The 18339-nt window shown below is 41.6% G+C and overlaps 1 protein-coding gene across 3 annotated transcripts in view; it reads right to left on the bottom strand.

Moving 5' to 3' along the window:
* Positions 1-18339, bottom strand: part of mid2 (midline 2) — a 117610-nt gene that overhangs the window by 56805 nt on the left and 42466 nt on the right. The window contains exon 3 of one of the 3 annotated variants that reach the window (XM_061725445.1): positions 734-799. The exons of the other annotated variants lie outside the window; for them this stretch is intronic. Within the exon in view, the coding sequence (XP_061581429.1) occupies positions 734-799 (66 nt within the window). The remainder of the gene's footprint in view (positions 1-733; positions 800-18339) is intronic. 3 annotated transcript variants of the gene reach the window in all.

An 18339-nucleotide genomic window follows, 5' to 3' on the forward strand; every position in this document is an offset into this window, starting at 1 on the left:
TTTGTGAACCAACAAAGGTAACTGGGTTGTAATGATTTAACTGCCCAAGCTTATTATACCTTTCTTTAACACCATGACAACAAGTCCATGATGAAACCAATCAACCTCCACTGCCAATTATCATGATCAAACACTCAATTACTAATCCCTGACCACGACTGTTTATCAGCGGCGAAACAAAAGATGCACGCACACGCACAAATAAACACACTCACTATGGGACAAAAGATGAAAATGGAAACAAGCAAATGAGAAGCCAGAAACAGCACGGCCATTGAAAGGAAGCAAATAAAGGATGTGGCATCAAAACGATGTTCGCAGCTGAAAGGAGAAGGAGCAGAACAAAGCGACAGACAAGGGGCAGGTGTTTGAAGCGTCTCTACTCATGCAGGTGAAAGTGAGGTGGGCTTGCCAAGCACCTCGCCAGGCATTTGGCTGTCTAGCTGTCCTTCTCTCTGCTTCCAACGTCTATCTGGGCCCCTCTCTGCTTTCCAGTATTTCCTCCAAATGTCACTCAGTTAAATTAACTCTATCTGCCTGTCTGTTTGACTTTGCACCTACGTATTTACTTATCTGCCTGCTTATCTCCCTTTCTCCATCCCTTTTTTATCCGTTCAGGTGTCTACCTCTAAGTCAGTTTGTCAGTCTGAATCCCAGCAGGGAATAAAGGAAGGAGGGGAGGGCACTTGGGGGGTTGAGGGGTGAGGTGGAAAAAGGTAGCCAGGGAACTCACCGCAGCACTTGTCTTTGAAGCCTCCATTACCGCATCTGACACTCTGCCCGGGCTCACTTGATAAGCCTACAACACACACACACACACACCTACGTAAGTGCACACAAAAAGACACACTCTCACAAGCCTGATGCCACAGATGCTGCCACATTGCCGCACGGCAACTGAAGAGGGGAACTTGCAAATATGCATAGCCTTTTTTAAAATGTATTTATTTTGTCTAAATACGGTCTTGAAGGTCTTGATCGCAGATGAAAAAGTTCAGCCTGACATTTCTGTTTCTGTTTGTTTCCCTGAAAGCGGCGCTAGAGTTGCCTCACGGGAATGAGCGTTGGGTCGTTGTGTCGCAGCTCTCAGTGTGTGCGTTAGCGTCTGAGGGGGTTTTGAAGTGGAGCATCAGTGAGCGGGGACAGATGGGTCATTAATTAGCAAGCTCCAGACCAAGATGATTAATACATCAAAACACAGTTGCCCCCCTTGAGACTGCAGTGCATTAAGCTCCTCTGTCTTCCACATACATAGTGCACATGCATGTGCACATGCATGTGTTTTATGTGACTCAGCAGGTGTTTGCTTATTAAGACTGGAAATGTGTCTCTGTGTATTCTGATCATATTAATTATTACTTTTGTAATGTTAAAAAAGAAAGATGAGCAATTGTCTGGTAGCATGCTGGATTAGGCAAAAGAATATGAGCTGATCAACAAAAAGGTTAATGTAAAAAAAAATAAACATCATTTTTAATGTCTTCAAGTGTTGTTACGTGAAGAGATCTTAAAGGAGCCGTCTGTAAGAAATGGCCAAAACTGGTACTGCAGTCACTTTCAAAATATTGTTGAACGGCGTGTACCCTCCCCCTCCTCCCCCCGACCAGAGGTTGCCAGGTAGGCTGCAGAATGCAGCAGGAACGTAGGCTGCCATGGCTGCGATAATTAGAGCCGAGCTGGCAACCCGGATGCCGAAACAATACTGACTTTGTGATTGGGAGATAGGTGGAGGGTGGAGCTTCAGGCCAAAACAAAAAATGACAACATAAACATCAGTTGAGGGCTGCAACTCCTCTTTTTAAACTGGAATATCCTGGCTTGAGTGTTGTTGTCAGTGACATAAGTATTTGAAATGAACATGATTTTTAAATGTCTGTTGACATATCGGGGTCATTTTATGATTCGTTTTATTATTGCTCTTACATACAGCTCCTTTAATTCTCAGACGACGGACCAAAGCTCTAAAATGCTTGTTAGGACATGTTTTCGGTCATCATAAAGAAAGGCCAGGGGATGACATTTTTTAATCAATATACATCTTTTGACTCCATGTCTCATTGAACAAGATCCACACACTCCTCAGAGAGTGGGACTCCCTGCAAATATAAATAACTGATGCTCAGTTAGGAGAAGGCTGTAAGCATATTATGAAGCATTTTCGGGTGTCTGAGTCTTCAATCTGAAATCTAATTAAAATGCATCTCTCAGCAAAAATAAAACTTTCACAGATAACTGCTCAAAGTTTGTTTCAAAGGCAAATTGAAAAGCCTGCCTGCATTTGAATGACTTTTTAAGCAGCATCTGTACATCCAAACATGACAGGGGCATTTTTGAAACAAGTCCTCATAATGGGAAACATAATTATGCTGTACTTTCCGTCAACATGGCATTACATTTCAGTTTCAGTCTTGTTTGGGGCCATGGATGTCAGGTGTTAACAAAATTCAGGCCAACATTTTCCAATAATTTGTCTGATGTTGATTAAAATCCACTAGAAAACATTGTTTATATGCCAAAATAGAGCTGTCTGAAACTGATATTATTATCCACAAACAGCAATAAAGTAGAGCCGTAAGCCTGATTTATACACCTGTGTCAAAGCTAGAGGAATCTGAAGTGTAGGCTATGGTGCAGCCTGACATGCCTCCCAAGCACCAACCATCTAACTGCCAGGTTGAGTCTCGCGAGGAACTAAGAGTCGTTGCAGTTCCTCAACTGGACACTAGAGGCTGGCTGCAAAAGTCATTATCTCCATTTGACTCTTATCTTAAAATGTCCAACTATAGAGCAGTATTAAACTCAGTGGTTTTGATTTCACATCCATGACAACTCTGAGAGGGTGACATTTTTGTGCACCACATCAGGAGAATTCATAAAGTAATACATTTATTTTTAATGTGATTGATTGAGAGCTGGCTGAGCGATTGGTAAGCCACTATCGCTTGCTCATCCATAATCGTCATGCTAACGCACTTACTGAAGCAATTAGCTGTTAGTACAAACCCAATCCAGCTAAAAGCGACAGAAACTTTTGATTTCCGCATCGAGTCAACATGTGAAACAGAATATTCTGCTGTAAACCTTTGCCGGCAGCTCTGCAGATATTTCTGCTGGTAGCCAGAGCTAACTTTGATTATGGTGGGCGTGTTTCTAAAGGCTTCCCAAGCAACATGGCTGAACTTGGAACGAAGAAAAAAGGGTTTCAAAATGGCTCATACTTTTCATCTCTTTTCCCCGCGGTCTACGGTTGACACGGACGGAAAAAAGATAGCCAGATGGCTCTCGATGCTCGGAGGGAGATTGCGGCGTACGTCAGTCTTGATGACGCAGCCTGTATGAAAGCCTGGAATCCACACTGCCAACTACTGGTTGGTGGTTTAATTACAGAACGATGCAGGCAGAAATGCAATGGCAGCGTAGGGGCCATGTGTAGCCTCTATGTAAGGCATAATGCCCAACGAGGTGGTCATTATCATAAATATATGGACGACGCGGGGGCGTGAACCGTCCTCCGCTTCGCGTCGGACGGTTTGCCTCTGCAAAGTCCATATATTTATGATAATGTCCACCTCAAAGGGCATTATCCTGCTTATACCACGGCCACTTACCAAAAAACATAAATATTAAATCAGTTTTTCATGCTTTAATGTGTTTTGAGTTGAAATCATTAGTTTTATAACAAGCCACAGCTGAGTGACTGAGCGGACTATTTAATCTCTCGTCTGCAGCCGTTGTAACCTGGTATACAAAGTTTTTTAACAAGCCATAACTCAGTTTCCTTGGTAACACCTGGGGGTCTGACTAATACCTGGAACAATCACTACCGTCCCATAAGGTCCTTATGCAATGGACACAGTGTTGACTTCTCCAGTAACTAGGACGGACCAGAGATACGACTTAGCAACGGGAGATATTCTAGTCCGCTCAGCTATGGTACAGTAACAAACAGTAAATATATTTGTTTATTTCATTTTCTTTTCTCTCCTCTCCTCTTCTTCATCCCAGTCATCAAAATTGTTAAATTCACCAAATAAATTAAAAGAAATTACAAAATCCCTCATGTCGTCGTCCTGCGGTAGCCGGCTCTTCTTCTCTGAATCTCCGTTGCCGTGGTTACCACCTGGCAGTTGATCCAGCGCAATGATATTAAAGTTATCAGGCAATTTGACCGAACTTGTTTTCTAGGTGTAGGTTATAATTTATAACCAACACCTGCCAGCCAATCAGAATCGAGTATTCACACAGACCGTGGTATAATGGCTCAGATATCACAGCAAATGTTCAAATATACAAGAGCAAATGTTTTTGGAAAACCACAGAAGAAGCCTCAGTGTAAAGACGAAGCCTCATTTAAGACAGATGTACAATTAGTCATGTATTTGAGACTGAGGACACAGTTTTGATGTGAAGCAGAATCTGGAAGCAAGCAAGGGCTTTTTAAAAAGTTCAGAGTGAGAGCAGTACAATATCTGGAAATGAAAACAAGGAATCCTGATCTAGAACAGGAAAGAAAAATACACTTATAATAAAAATAATAATACAAATAAACTAGTATATTCCCATGAATGGTGCAAGGTTCAGCCTGATTTCTGTGGGCATCTGTGAGGACCCAGCCTGGTTAGTAATATGAAGAGAAAAAAGATACATGGATAAAATAAGGACTGAAGGCCGTTGCAATCATGTGTTGGACAGATGGTTGGTATGTTTGAAACATCACTCACTCACTCACTCACTCAGCTGTGGACATGACATGTCATGACAGCAGATGTTTAGAAGGTCACAGAGATGGAGCTGCTTGATGAGATGGAAATAGGTCTGAGTTCTCTCTTAGCTTCAATGCCAAGCAGAGACGTGGCAGTTTGGCAATGAGACGACATTCTGACAATCCTCCTGACTCTTCCTTCTGTCTTTCTCCTGCTTTCCCATTGTGATCCATCCTTTCTGTCTCAACACCACACCTCTTTGACAACCTCTCTGTGTCAGACTGCTTCGGTCCTTATTCTGCATATTGCAGCGCCGTAGCAACTGCAGCTGCTGGGATGTGCAGAATATGGACTAAATCACCCCCCACCCCGACTCCTCCCCTCCAATTCATGTGACATCATCGTGTTAAGGGGCTCCTGGGTCTTATTCCTTAACAGATGATCCACTTCTCTCATTTCCTCTCATGACATGCCCCTATTTATATTACAATAGCTGGAGAGACTGCAGAGAGAGAGTGTGGGAGTAAAAATCAGCACATCTTTGCCGTAGTTTAATTTACATCATTGCTAAATAATAAAATAAGAGAGAAAATTCATCCAAAAGTGCCAAAACGAACGAAACTAACTGCCAATTCCTGAGATCACGTGATGCTAATCCAATTTCTGGGGACATTAAAGGATTTTTATCCCAAACTAAATTGTAGTTCACTATGTAACGTAATAATGAGCTCACAAAATGGAATGAGAAACAGCAAAAGGAAGAACACTACGTGTTTTGAGTAGATTTTATTCTAAAGATTTACCTCTGGCGTACCCAGTTATGAAACGCTCAGAGAAACAAAAAGGAAAGCAATAGAAAAGAGGCACAGCCTCCATTTGAGAAAGAAGTGAACAAGGTCACTTTACAGCTGTTGTTAACAAGTTGCTTTTGAGAGTCTGAATGCTTCGGTAACCCGAGCCTTCTGGGAAACAGGGCTTTTGTCTGAGGATAATATTCCATCGGGCAAACCCCCCGAGACTAACGAATCTTAGCAGGGTATAACAAACGGAGAGTCATGCTTTTCTCATAACCCGTAGGCGTGGGCTCAATTAATGAGACCAGCAGGGATGCTTAAAACAGGCTAAAGCGTTAACGCTTTTCACTTCAAGGCAGGAACATTTTGCCTCTAACAACTTTACATATAGAGAAATATAAAACATAAATGCTGTATTTACTAAAGAACATATTAGCGCTCCAACCGTGGCTGTATAGCTCAGAGTAAGACACCACGGATGTTTGAACTTCAAATGCACTCACGTGACCTTGAAGGTGCCTGTGACTGAGTGAACAATCAAAACAGCTGGGGTGCAGCGATAAATGGGAGCAGACAGCAAAGATACGCTCACTTCCACTTTTAAGTCTTGTGGCAGAATAAGACGAAATGTAAGCATGGAAGGAGAGAGTCAAACATGTTGACGTCTTTGCTATATGAATCCCAGTGGCTTCTTTCTCCTAAGACTTATTATAAGAGAAAGCCATCTTAAATAGACACAAATCCAATAATAATTCAAGTTTTAGCTGAACGAGGGGATTAGGATCAAGAAATTTCTCTGTGGGTTTATAAGGGAATAATAAATTGTCATGACTACTGAGCAGCAGCGAGGAGGCTTGATACTTACTGGCGTTTGAATTTGTACGTAACACTGATATCCATTGGCCTGTGCACACTCACAGTTTCACAATTATTTGTTTGGGTCAGGAACAGAATGACAAAAGCAAATACAGAAAAAGACTAAAACAAAAAAAAATAGATATTCCATAAATCAAACCCATATCCTTTTCTAAACCTGGTTCCCCTTTTGTCAAAACTATTCCCGCTCAGATAACAGGTGGATGATACAGAGATAGTTAAACACAACGAGCTGGGAATGCAATGCACTGGATTAGAGGTGTCTAGAGGGCGATCCAATGTGGTTAAAGAGACGATACAGCTGAATGGGCTTCAAAGGACCTCGCAATTTCATTAGAATCAACTTACAACTTTGAATCTGTGAAACCTGTCGGTTTCACAGATTCAAACTGAAAGAGAAACGTAAACAGCCAGCCTTGCTGTTGATCAATAGTTTCCTGAAAAGAGAAGGAAGCTACAGTAATGTTGACCCAGAGAGGAGATACACCTGATGAGTTGCATACCTGCTATTTGAAAAAGGGGTAATTGAAAAGAGGAAAAAGCTCGATAAAACAAATGTGTTGTTTATGGTTAAATTAAAATCTGGCATTAAATCTTTATGTTTGGTATTCTAGACAAAAGTATATAGACATGAGTCCTGGAACAACCACCCCGGTGTCTTTGTTCTCTTGAACCATGCTATCCAGTAGCTCAATGGTCTTGAGGTCCTCTGCTGTTTCTCCAACATGTATAATTAGGTGTGAATCAGCTGATTAGAAAGAAAAGAAACTGAAAAATACATATAAAGACTAAATCAAAACTTCAAAATCACCAGTAAAATTAAGGTTGCTGCATTTAAGTCACTGTAATCTCTGAGCGGAAGCCAGAAAAAATAAAAAGCTCACAAAAGGCCATCAAAAAAATTATGGAAATGATTTCTTTGTGCCAGGCATGCATGAAGGCAACTGCTTTCATATTTGAGCTTTGGTAAACATGTCCTGGTAAGAAGACTATTGGACATTTTCCAGTGGAACTTTTTCTAGGTTTTCCAGACTTTTGGAAGATTATATTCGAATAGTATGAAAAACAATGGAAAAGTTAAATATTGACGTAGACTCTCTCTTAAATTTACCACATAGCAAGAATGGAGGATGTTCATACTTGACCCTGAAACCGAGGTGTATCAGAATCAACAACAGGTCCTATCATCTGTTTTTTTTGCGTTTCCTTGACCACCTTTACTTTACTTTTTTCCAGTGGTGCAGCAGATGTCCCTCACTTGGCAGCAGTGAGGTTCTGAATTTGAAATTGTTGGCTGGCTTTGTGCTTTGTGCTTGAAGTTCAGCTCTTCTTACACAATCCAAAGACATGTGGGCTGATTTGAGAGTCTGAATGTGGCTATGAATGTGTCAGAGGGAGCTCTCAGGGTTGTCTGTCCCTGCACTTGCTTCTTGTTTGGCACAAACTGCCACTGGGATGAGCGAATGCCAGCCACCACTCTCTGCAGGGATGGGCGCTTCTCCAGTGATGGATCTATGCCTTGAAAATTGGTTTCTCATATCATCAGCAGTTAAAGCATGCTGTAAATAATGTCCACTGTATTGATTACAAATAGCGGATCATGACTTTTTATAAGGAGAACGCATGCGTGTCATTAACTAAAAATATAGAATACATGAACATTACTGTGAAGACGTCTGAGTCTGAACTGAATAAAAATCGAAACTCTTCCAACTCTCATTTGCGCTCAGCGTGTCATCTGTTCTCTGCTCTCCATTAACAAGCCATTCCACAGAGATCCAAGAGTGCCATAAAATATAAATCTGCAGTTATGAGTGGATCTTTAAAACATTTCATCAGCTAAGTAGGATGTTTTTTAATCCTTATTATTCACCCCCATACTTGTCGACGTTAGACGAATATTAACGCTGTGAAGACTGGACCTCTGGCCGGCTGCTTTGGACTTGTCTACAGATCATCATCAAAGTGGATGATTTGTGGACACGGAAGATGTTGCAGAGATTTCATGGTTTAGAATAGATTTTTATAGGTCATATACAATATTGGCTATTCTGAGAAGCAGCGACTACAAGCTTTGTACGGATCATGATAGCTATGATAAAATTATCTATTCCCAGGCTGTGTAGGAAAATGTGCTCCTGATCATCTGTGCCAGACATCTGACGATGTCTGGGTCTGCTCGCTGTGTATAACTTACCCACAGACAACTGTCCAAAGATTGCCAGAGTTGAATTCAAACAAGATATTTCATGAACACATATAATGTAGCTGTTTGAGGTAGAGCAAATAAAATGTGTATCTGTAACCACATCCCAACACCACGCCTGAGTACTCCTGATGATATCTGCATTCATAATAAATCATTGATGTTCTTGAGGGACTGATACAAGCAAACCACAACAAGCCTGTTCTCCTACCAGGTCCTTTCACACTGGGTATTAAGTAACAGGGCTCTCTCTGTTGAACACAAACATACTAAACTGATGCTGAATTCTATAGTTTCCAAAACTATATAATTCACTTCAATGTAAACATATTTCCAAATGTTTCCAAACATGATAGACGGCAAACAACAGGGTGGCCATGCACCGTTCACATTTAGCACGATGCCATCACTACTGGTACCTGCAGGGTCTTTATTTTCTTTTTAATAGCAATACTGTCATGTGACTTGTGGAAAACAAGATGACCAAAGTTCTCCCTCCCAGTACTGCTTTAATTTATGGTGAAAGAAATGCTCCAGTGGATATAGGTGGAATGAAAGTAATGGCATCTTTAAGTTTTGCAAAGAAAATAAGGGAAATAATTAAAACAAAACAAAAAAAATTCCATTTGAATCCGTCTATGTGGAGTTTACGAGATGCTCTTCAATGCACCATGAAGTTTTATATTCCCTACGGTCCAGAGCGGTGTAGATTTTAAAGTTTATTGGCCATTCCAGTCAGAGTGTTATTAATAGTGTTATTAATAATGTCATTGCGTTGGATCTAATTAGAGTCATGGAAGTCACAGGGATTGCCAAGAATGTGTAGGGCTCGTGGCGACCCCGTCACGGACCACGGAGCAATTCAAAGTGGCTTCATCTGTAAAACTCGACCCCGGACAAGCAACAAAGCTTGCTTTTTTGAACCCTCCATACATCACCTTGAAGATACAGTAACTCCCCCACACTTTGTAATTTTAGGTGTGCGGCGGAAGAGGACACCCATTTAACTCCTGGCTCCAACTGTTAGAGTTCCAGTTAGAGGTGTCCTATGGTACGTGTGTGTCTGGCACTGCAGACCTCAGCCGCTAACTGGGAGGGCTGCACTGGCTGTGACACAAATCCAAGAAAGTAGTGAACACATTTCACCAACTGAATTAGTGCTCAATACTACCAAAGTATTTTATTAGGTGCCATCAGAAAGAACCAAGCTGCTTTAACTTTAGTTAGATCTATTATGCTCTCTGACTGACTTCCACTGTAAATTGATGTTGTGTTAAAATATGTGTTGCTTATTACTAGAGGCACAGGGCTTAAATATGCTAGAAGCAAAGCACAGGAATACAAAAGCAGACAGAGAAGGTAAGAAGAGAACGCATCCAGACACACAAAATGGAACAATACAATTATAAAGCTGTTAGCTTCATGATATATTCATGTGACATGGATTATGTTTTGTCTTATTATCTAAAATGCAATAGCAGAGAGAGGAGTTTGTTGAGCCTGACTGATGGTGACTGATTGTGTGTTTCTAAAAGCCTCTGAGTCACTGCTACAGCGTAAAACAGCAAAATCTTTTCAGGGAACAACTGACTTCTCTTTGTAAAGCACTTTGAATCACCTTTTTTGAATTGTGCTACAGAAATAAACTTGCCTGGCCTGGCCTTGCCTTCTCACCAATTTTGTCCCCACAGAGGATAAAAGAATGGTTTTCATTGTGTAATTTAGTTTTCTACAAAGTACAGGTACTGAAGACATTTCTTTTCTCAAGCGTTGCTCTAGTTGAACAACAAGAAACAAAAAAGAAAATGATCAATTTAGTTTTATTAAATTTGTAAACAAGCTTGAATGTATTGGAAAGCCCCCCATGGTGGGTGTTAGGGACATCCTATGCAAACCCTTACCAGTGTAACAGCATGACAAGAAGCCAGAACAAAGAAAACACACCGCAGTTGCCAAGAAAAATACAGGCAACATGATTCGGTTGGCAGGCTGAGGTCAGACGGTCCGATTTTAGAGTCAGATTCATATCAGCTTTGCAATTAAACGCTGGCTGCATAAATCTCATACCGACTAATTTTTGCTTTAATAAACACAATGAGAGCACGCTTCTTCTAAAGTACTATAATCCCATTTGAGTCTGAGCAAAAAGTTGCCAAGTAGTGAGATAACCAAAACCGCCAGCGGTGCCTGGTTAGCTGATCCAAGAGAATGCTGTGCTGAAAGTCAGGTGTTGTTCTCCCTAAAGCCCCTCTTAAGCTTTTAAGCACCGAGGCTTCCACCCATAGTGAGGCGGAGAGGGGAGTGGAGATTTCAAAGAAGTTACATTTTCACTGAGGTGACAAACGTCGACTTGGAACGTACAGTATGAAGAGGCTGTTGCCCGATATTGTGTTTGACTGACTTATTGTGGACATGTCGCCAGTAAGTTCTGCATGATGGTGAAACTCAAAAACTCTAAGAATAATGTTAGACACATTTTACTAGCGCAAGATACTAGCTCACAACAATCCCTGATTTGGTGGGAGTTTTCTAGGCCAGCTTCCACCAGTGTTGTTTTCATCAACGATGACGACACGAAATAATTTCGTTGACGCACCTTTTTTTCATGACGATAACGAGACGGTGGCGAGCTTAACATGGCTCTTTGATGACGAGACGAGACTAGACGAAAATGTTTGTGGGTCAGACGTTCAAAATGCATGACATTTCTGCCTGCCTTTGACATGTCTGTCAAAAATTAAAAAATATCAGCAATAGTGCTGCAACCTATCCTTGTTTTGTCACGCCCACCTGCCATGACGCCAGCAGCACCTGAACGCAACACGGCTGCGGTCACAGTCACACACACAGTCCGGTAGGATGATGGATGCTGGCGGCAGCGGCAAGGGGGCTTGGTGGTCGGAAACGACGAGATGATATATGGACATATTTTCAATATAATCAAGCAGAAAGAAAACAGAATGCATCGTAGAGGGAGATGGCGATAAATGTGACCACAAACTAGGTGGAAAAAATACCACCAATCTCAAGCAGCACCTGAGACTCACCACGCTAATATTTTTTCGAAGGTAAATTACACAAAGTCCTGTTAACATATCATATACTGTACATAAAATGTTACTCGACAATCGGCTTGTGATCAATTTCATATGATCAATTGCTGACTTCAGTCTAAATTAGCTTGGTTGCGCTGCTAACCCGGGCTGAAGTTAGTTTAGTTGTGCCGACATCAATTTAGTAGCTTGTGTGTGTTACTGGCAGCCTGTGTGTCGTACATGATGGGATTCTGGCCGGGCTGCAAGTGTAATAAGTTATCATATTGACCCATTTTAGAGTGACTGTCTGAAACGTAGACGAAAATATAGCATTTGAGACCTGTTGCTGTTCCCCATGTGTCTAAATGAACAGCACACTTGGCTTCCTTTGTAACGTTAGCAGCATGTTTAACCATGTTTACATTCAGTGACGGTGTGTCCTCTCTTTGTGTGTTTATGTTCCGTCAGCACGTTGCAATATGTTAAACTGGTCGAATTATACTGTATGTGCATCTTTATCATACAGAGTCTGCTAGCTTTAGGCTAAAACAGAATATACCTTTATTGTTGTAAATATTGGTGAAAATAGTTCCTTTTTTATTGTAAATATTGGTGAAAATATTTTCTTTTTTATCTTTTCTTTTTTTAACTATAGCTAACTGACTAAAACTGGACTAAAACCTTTTTGAGTTTTCGTCGACTAAAACTAGACTAAAACTATCACATATAGAAATAACTCAAATTTGACTAAAACTAATAAGCATTTTCGTCCAAAAGACTATGACTGCGTCCGAAATCACATACTTCCACCCTAATGAGTATGCAAAATGAGTATGCGAGATTTTTTAGTGCGTCCGAAACATTAGAACGTACTCAATAGTATGCTCTATCTATACTCATTCCGGAGAAATTTATGAGTGTGGATTGATGGACACTAGCTGAGCAGAAACTTCCCACAATGCAATGCAGCGGTGGAAATAGCGGAGCGGTGCGCTGCTACTGCTGCTGTGACACGTCACTTCCTCCGTGACGTGTCGCTCTTAATAGTACGTCCGAATTAATGCACACTACTGATATTTACTCAAAAGTGTGCCAAATTTAAGTAGACTTTTTAGTATATACTGTTTAGTATGGTGTTTTATAGTGTTTTGTGGATCTGGAGAAGGCATTTGACCGTGTCCCTCGTGCCATTCTGTGGGGGGTGCTGAGTGAGTATGGAGTCCGGGGCCCTCTACTAAGGGCTGTCCGGTCTCTGTATGATCGAAGCAGGAGTCTGGTTCGCATTGCCGGCAGTAAGTCAGACTTGTTCCCGGTGCATGTTGGACTCCGGCAGGGCTGCCCTTTGTCACCGGTCCTGTTCATAATTTTTATGGACAGGATTTCTAGGCGCAGCCAGGGGCCGGAGGGGATCCGGTTTGGGAACCTCAGGATTTCATCTCTGCTTTTTGCAGATGATGTTGTCCTGTTGGCTTCATCAGACCGGGACCTCCAGCATGTGCTGGGGCGGTTTGCGGCCGAGTGCGACGCGGCAGGGATGAGAATCAGCACCTCCAAGACCGAGGCCATGGTTCTCGACCGGAAAAGGGTGGCATGCCTTCTCCGGGTGGGTGGAGAAGTCCTGCCTCAGGTGGAGGAGTTCAAGTATCTCGGGATCTTGTTCACGAGTGAGGGAACAATGGAGCGTGAGATTGACAGGCGGATCGGTGCAGCGTCCGCAGTAATGCGGTCGATGTACTGGACCGTCGTGGTAAAGAGGGAGCTGAGTCGAAAGGCGAAGCTCTCGATTTACCGGTCAATCTACGCCCCTACCCTCACCTATGGTCATGAACTTTGGGTAGTGACCGAAAGGACAAGATCGCGGATACAAGCGGCCGAGATGAGTTTCCTCCGCAGGGTGGCTGGACGCTCCCTTAGAGATAGGGTGAGGAGCTCTGTCACCCGGGAGGAGCTCGGAGTCGAGCCGCTGCTCCTCCACATTGAGAGGAGTCAGCTGAGGTGGCTTGGGCATCTGTACCGGATCCTCCTGGACGCCTCCCTAGGGAGGTGTTCCAGGCATGTCCCACCGGGAGGAGACCCCGGGGAAGACCCAGGACACGCTGGAGAGACTATGTCTCTCGGCTGGCCTGGGAACGCCTCGGACTCCCCCCGGAAGAGCTGGAGGAGGTGTCTGGGGTGAGGGAAGTCTGGGCATCCCTGCTGAGGCTGCTGCCCCCACGACCCGGTAACGGATAAAGCGGGAGAAGATGAGTGAGTGAGTGTTTAGTATGGCATTTCGGACGCACCGTAAGACTAAGATTAAATCTAAAATTGCTGCCAAAAACAACACTAGCTTCCACACAGGATTTTTGTTGGACCCTGCCAATTTGGAATTAAGCTGATGACAGTTTTCTCTGGAATGGCAGCATAAAAATGGCTTTTTCAAATTTGTGTTTGAAGTGACAATGTGATAGTGAATTGTAATAAAACACTGACTATAAAAAAGTTTTACATTTTCTCTAAAACTGCAGCAGGTCATAGAGTGTTTTCTTTATCTGTAGGAAAATAAGTGCTCCAGGTTGCTGCCCAGTGGTGTTAATACAAATAAACCAGGCTGAAATGGAAAAAGAGCATACCTCTCATGCAAAGGATCAATAAAGGATCACAAATGCTTAACCTTTTTCTCTTTTTAAACATCTGAAGATAAAAAAAGCACCCAGATATAAAAAAAAAATATATTTTTATACAAACCCTGAAACTAAAGTAAAATGTAGCGGTGTCCAATTTGGAAATTTGGATATTAGATTGATGAATCAAACATTTTATTTAGGATACGGTCAACTCTCCACATTCATACGAATTAGCAGCCAAGAAGCAGAGAAAAAAAATCTATTTTTACAGTTCAAATATCTATTCTTATGCCGTTTCCCCACCATATAAAGTGATTATATACTTACCGTAAATGGCTTATGAATATGTATGAATTTGCTTCGTTTCATTTGTAGTATCAGGTGCGGGTTCATAGATAAACATGCAGTACATGCAATACAAAATAGTGGAATATAACATTCAGCCAATTTGAGGAGCTTTTGTGTAGTCATGGAGACTTTGACCCAAACAGAGGTGCAGATGCTGCAAGATGCTACTCTGAACCGCTGAAGACTGCTTGTACTCCAAGCAATACTGCTTTCCTGTTGAAGAGACTACAACCCGTGACATCAAACAGTGTTATCGTTTACAAGGCATCATCAGATAATTATTAGAACTCATAAGACGGAATGAAAAATTCAACCAGTCTACTGAGCAAGTAGCATCACCAGCTACAACATTACAGTAAAACCCTCAATGTCACCACAACTCAGCAAGGTCGAACATAATTATCTGATTTCTTGCTTAAGATTTGCAGTGAATGCCTTTACTGGAAATAAATTAAATTTGTGGTAAAAACAGAGCCGCCAAGAAATATGTGCGAGACTTGTGTCGTAGCAGTCCACAGTCTGAAGCTGAACAGATTATGGACATCATATCTCAATATTTCAACTCATAATTGTACAAAGACTGTAAAAGCATGAAAAAGAACAGTGTTAACCTTTTGTGTCAAGGTGGATTAACATCTGGCTTGCTCTCCTCTGGTTTATCACCTAACCTCCACATTTTGCCCGCTGTCTCTTTTAAGATGAGATCCCTGACGGAAAGCCTCTGGATAGGACTGAGATGTAACAACTGTCTTTTTATCCCCTTAAGACAGAGAGATTGAAAGCTTTATACAGTTTGCCTGTGAAAACACGGAGTAACTGACAAGACAGTTGAGAGATTTTCATGGCGGCCCTGCAGCCTTGAGAGTCCTCGGCGGTGTTTTATCATATCGCTCAGGGCAAAGTGACACACGAGACCGTCTCACTAACGACACGTGGACCCAAGAACATTTACGTTTGTGTAAAATTTATATGCACTTCACAAACACAGGCTATGGAGGGCTTTTCTGGTCGAGCTGCTATACAATTCAGACCTGTTCTCCTCTTCTGAGACAAGCTGACTAGACCCGGTCAAAAAATAAATAAATTTTAAAAAAAAATCAGGCTGGAGGCAAACTCCTCTCAAGGACTGGTCCTGATCTGTGTAATCTGTCTCAAAATGTAAATAAATGCTTGTTGACATAAATGCCATTTCTTTCCATATTTTATTGATCAAGATGGATATTTTTTTGCAGCTCTTTTAAGACTCGTTTTACCTAAATGCAATGAAAATATTTGAAATGAGAGTACTTAACTGGATCAGCCTCAAGTGTGAAAACCACATGGATCGCATTGTTTCAAGTATTTTCAATTAAAGTTAAGTGAGTATAAGGCTACCGGTAATTAAAGCTCCAAGCAGCGATGAACGGGCCCTCGCACGTTCAGGCGTGCTACAGTGGAAGCGCTTGTATGACTTGCATGTAGATTCTTCAGGCCTGGACATTTAGCGGATGACACCAGCCACGACTCTCTATATCAAACCATTCAAAAGTTATGGCAGAAAATAGAGACTATGAAATATCGACCAATCAGAAGAAGGGGCGGGGCTAATTTGCATCAATTATGGTCAAGGACTAAATACCGAGTCCAATGACACCACCCACGACTCTTTATGTCAAACCATTCAAAAGTTATAGCAGAAAGTAGGAACTATCAAATATGGACCAATCAGATGAAGGGGAGGCACGCTTTTGGCGTCTATCGTCGCCACGGTAACGCTTTTGACTGAGAAAAGTAATGCACATCGTCGCAGGATCGAGACGCACATTTTGATGTATAACACAAAGAAATGGCATAAATTGCGCCAAAATTACACGATTAATTCAAAATGGCCGATTTCCTGTTCGGTTTCGGCCATGGCGCCAAGACACTTTTCTTTAAGTTGCGACATGATACAGCTGTGTACCGATTTTCGTTCATGTACGTCAAACCGTATTGTGGGGCTTGAGGGACAAAGTTTTCTAGGGGGCGCTGTTGAGCCATTAGGCCACGCCCATTAATGCAATTAAACCATTAAACCACCATTAAATATCACATTTTTCGCCAGGCCTGGCTTGCGTGCAAAATTTGGTGAATTTTGGGGCACGTTTAGGGGGCAAAAAGGCCCTCATTTCGTCTGAAGAAAAATAAAAACGAGAAAAACATTTCCGACAGATACAATAGGGCCTTCACACTGTAAGTGCTCTGTCCCTAATTAGGTAAAATACAGGGGGAAAAGTAGTGTCAACCTTTTCCAAATGTAAAAACTTATTAAAGTTGTCATTATATCAGGTTAGGCTGTCTTTTAGGGTCTTCTTGATACAGGCAGGTCATGTCAGTCCTACCTCAGATCATCTCCTAACTGAACTGTGTCAACTGTCTTTTTTTTGCAGTAAAAGCTTTTCTCAGTCTTTGCATCTACTACCTCATTGTTTTCCTGGATAACAAGCATGTCAAGTGAATATTTCAGTTCAAGGACACAAACAATTACACTCTCCACGTACAATGAATCTTCTGAAATGAGAAACACAAATATTATAATATAAGTAAGGGTCTGATGACAGCTCAGTGATTATCGAGCACTTGTCCTTTAAAACTTGAACACTAATTAGTGAAGCACCTTGAATAGGATTCAACTACCTCCACTCACTCCGACTGACTTTCATCTTTCTTTCTTCTTTAATTCAGACCTTTTTTTGGCTCCAAAAAAAAGGAAAGAAAAAACTCTTAATTCTAAAATCTAATTTCTGAGACTTATTTTAATTTATTATTTAAATTTTTGCTACCTTTTTCTAAGTGCAAATTTAGCTGTTTTTTTCAAAGTTGCCTAAAGGTACCAACATAACATTAAAGCTTCAGTTACCACTGCAACGCTGCAGAACGTGCAGCAGCAACATGGAAATGACATGTTTTTATCTGATCTTTAATTATTGAAGGCCTACATAGTAATCCTCCCTTTTGGACTTTTGTTTGTCATCTGAGAACCTAATCCTGCTGCTCATGTCATCTTTTTAAACCTCCAGTGGTGCAACAGGAACAGTAATCTGTTGTGACTGACACTTTTGGGCTAAAAGCTTTACATGTGTCACCATCTAGTTAAACCCTCAGAAAAGTTCTTCCGAGCTCACGTGCTGCAGAAGTGAGCATCGGTTCGTTTGGGGTGTAATATGGATATCAGAAAATATTCTTCCTGATGGAAGGATTCGCATGCTGTGAGCACCTCATTTTTCTGCAACCAAGCAGGATTTGTGCCCACAGCAGGAGGGCAAAATCAGGTGCACAGGAATGAGCGTGTCATGAAATTAAATTTGTTAAATGGCATCTCAGTGAAAAATAATGCAACGTTTCCGAGTCACGAATTGTGAGAAAGGGCAGGCACAGAAGGCTTTGGCATATAGAGCTTGTGACTATAGCAGCTATTTTCAGGTACAGGTTTCTCTGCTATACTACTGCTTATAACTTTATAAGCTTGAACTCAATCTGCCACGGATATACTGGAACATTTCCTTGCTTTTTAGTTGGAAAACAATGTTATTTCACAAAATCTCTCTATTTTTTCCACAGTGATGGCAACATTTCTTCCCTGAGCTGTGCACTTCAGGGAATAAATGCTTCAAATTCACTTGCTGTTCATAACAACCAAGCGGAAAAAAAAAAGCAGCAGGAGTTTGACAAGAAACAGCAGATTGACGCTGGCTGCTGTTTCAGCTAGATTGAATGCGATAGTAGATAATGCTATCTTGAGACCAGGTTGAA

The sequence above is a fragment of the Cololabis saira genome, chromosome 7 (genome assembly GCF_033807715.1).
Source record: "Cololabis saira isolate AMF1-May2022 chromosome 7, fColSai1.1, whole genome shotgun sequence".
In the NCBI taxonomy this organism is placed as follows: Eukaryota; Metazoa; Chordata; class Actinopteri; order Beloniformes; family Belonidae; genus Cololabis; species Cololabis saira.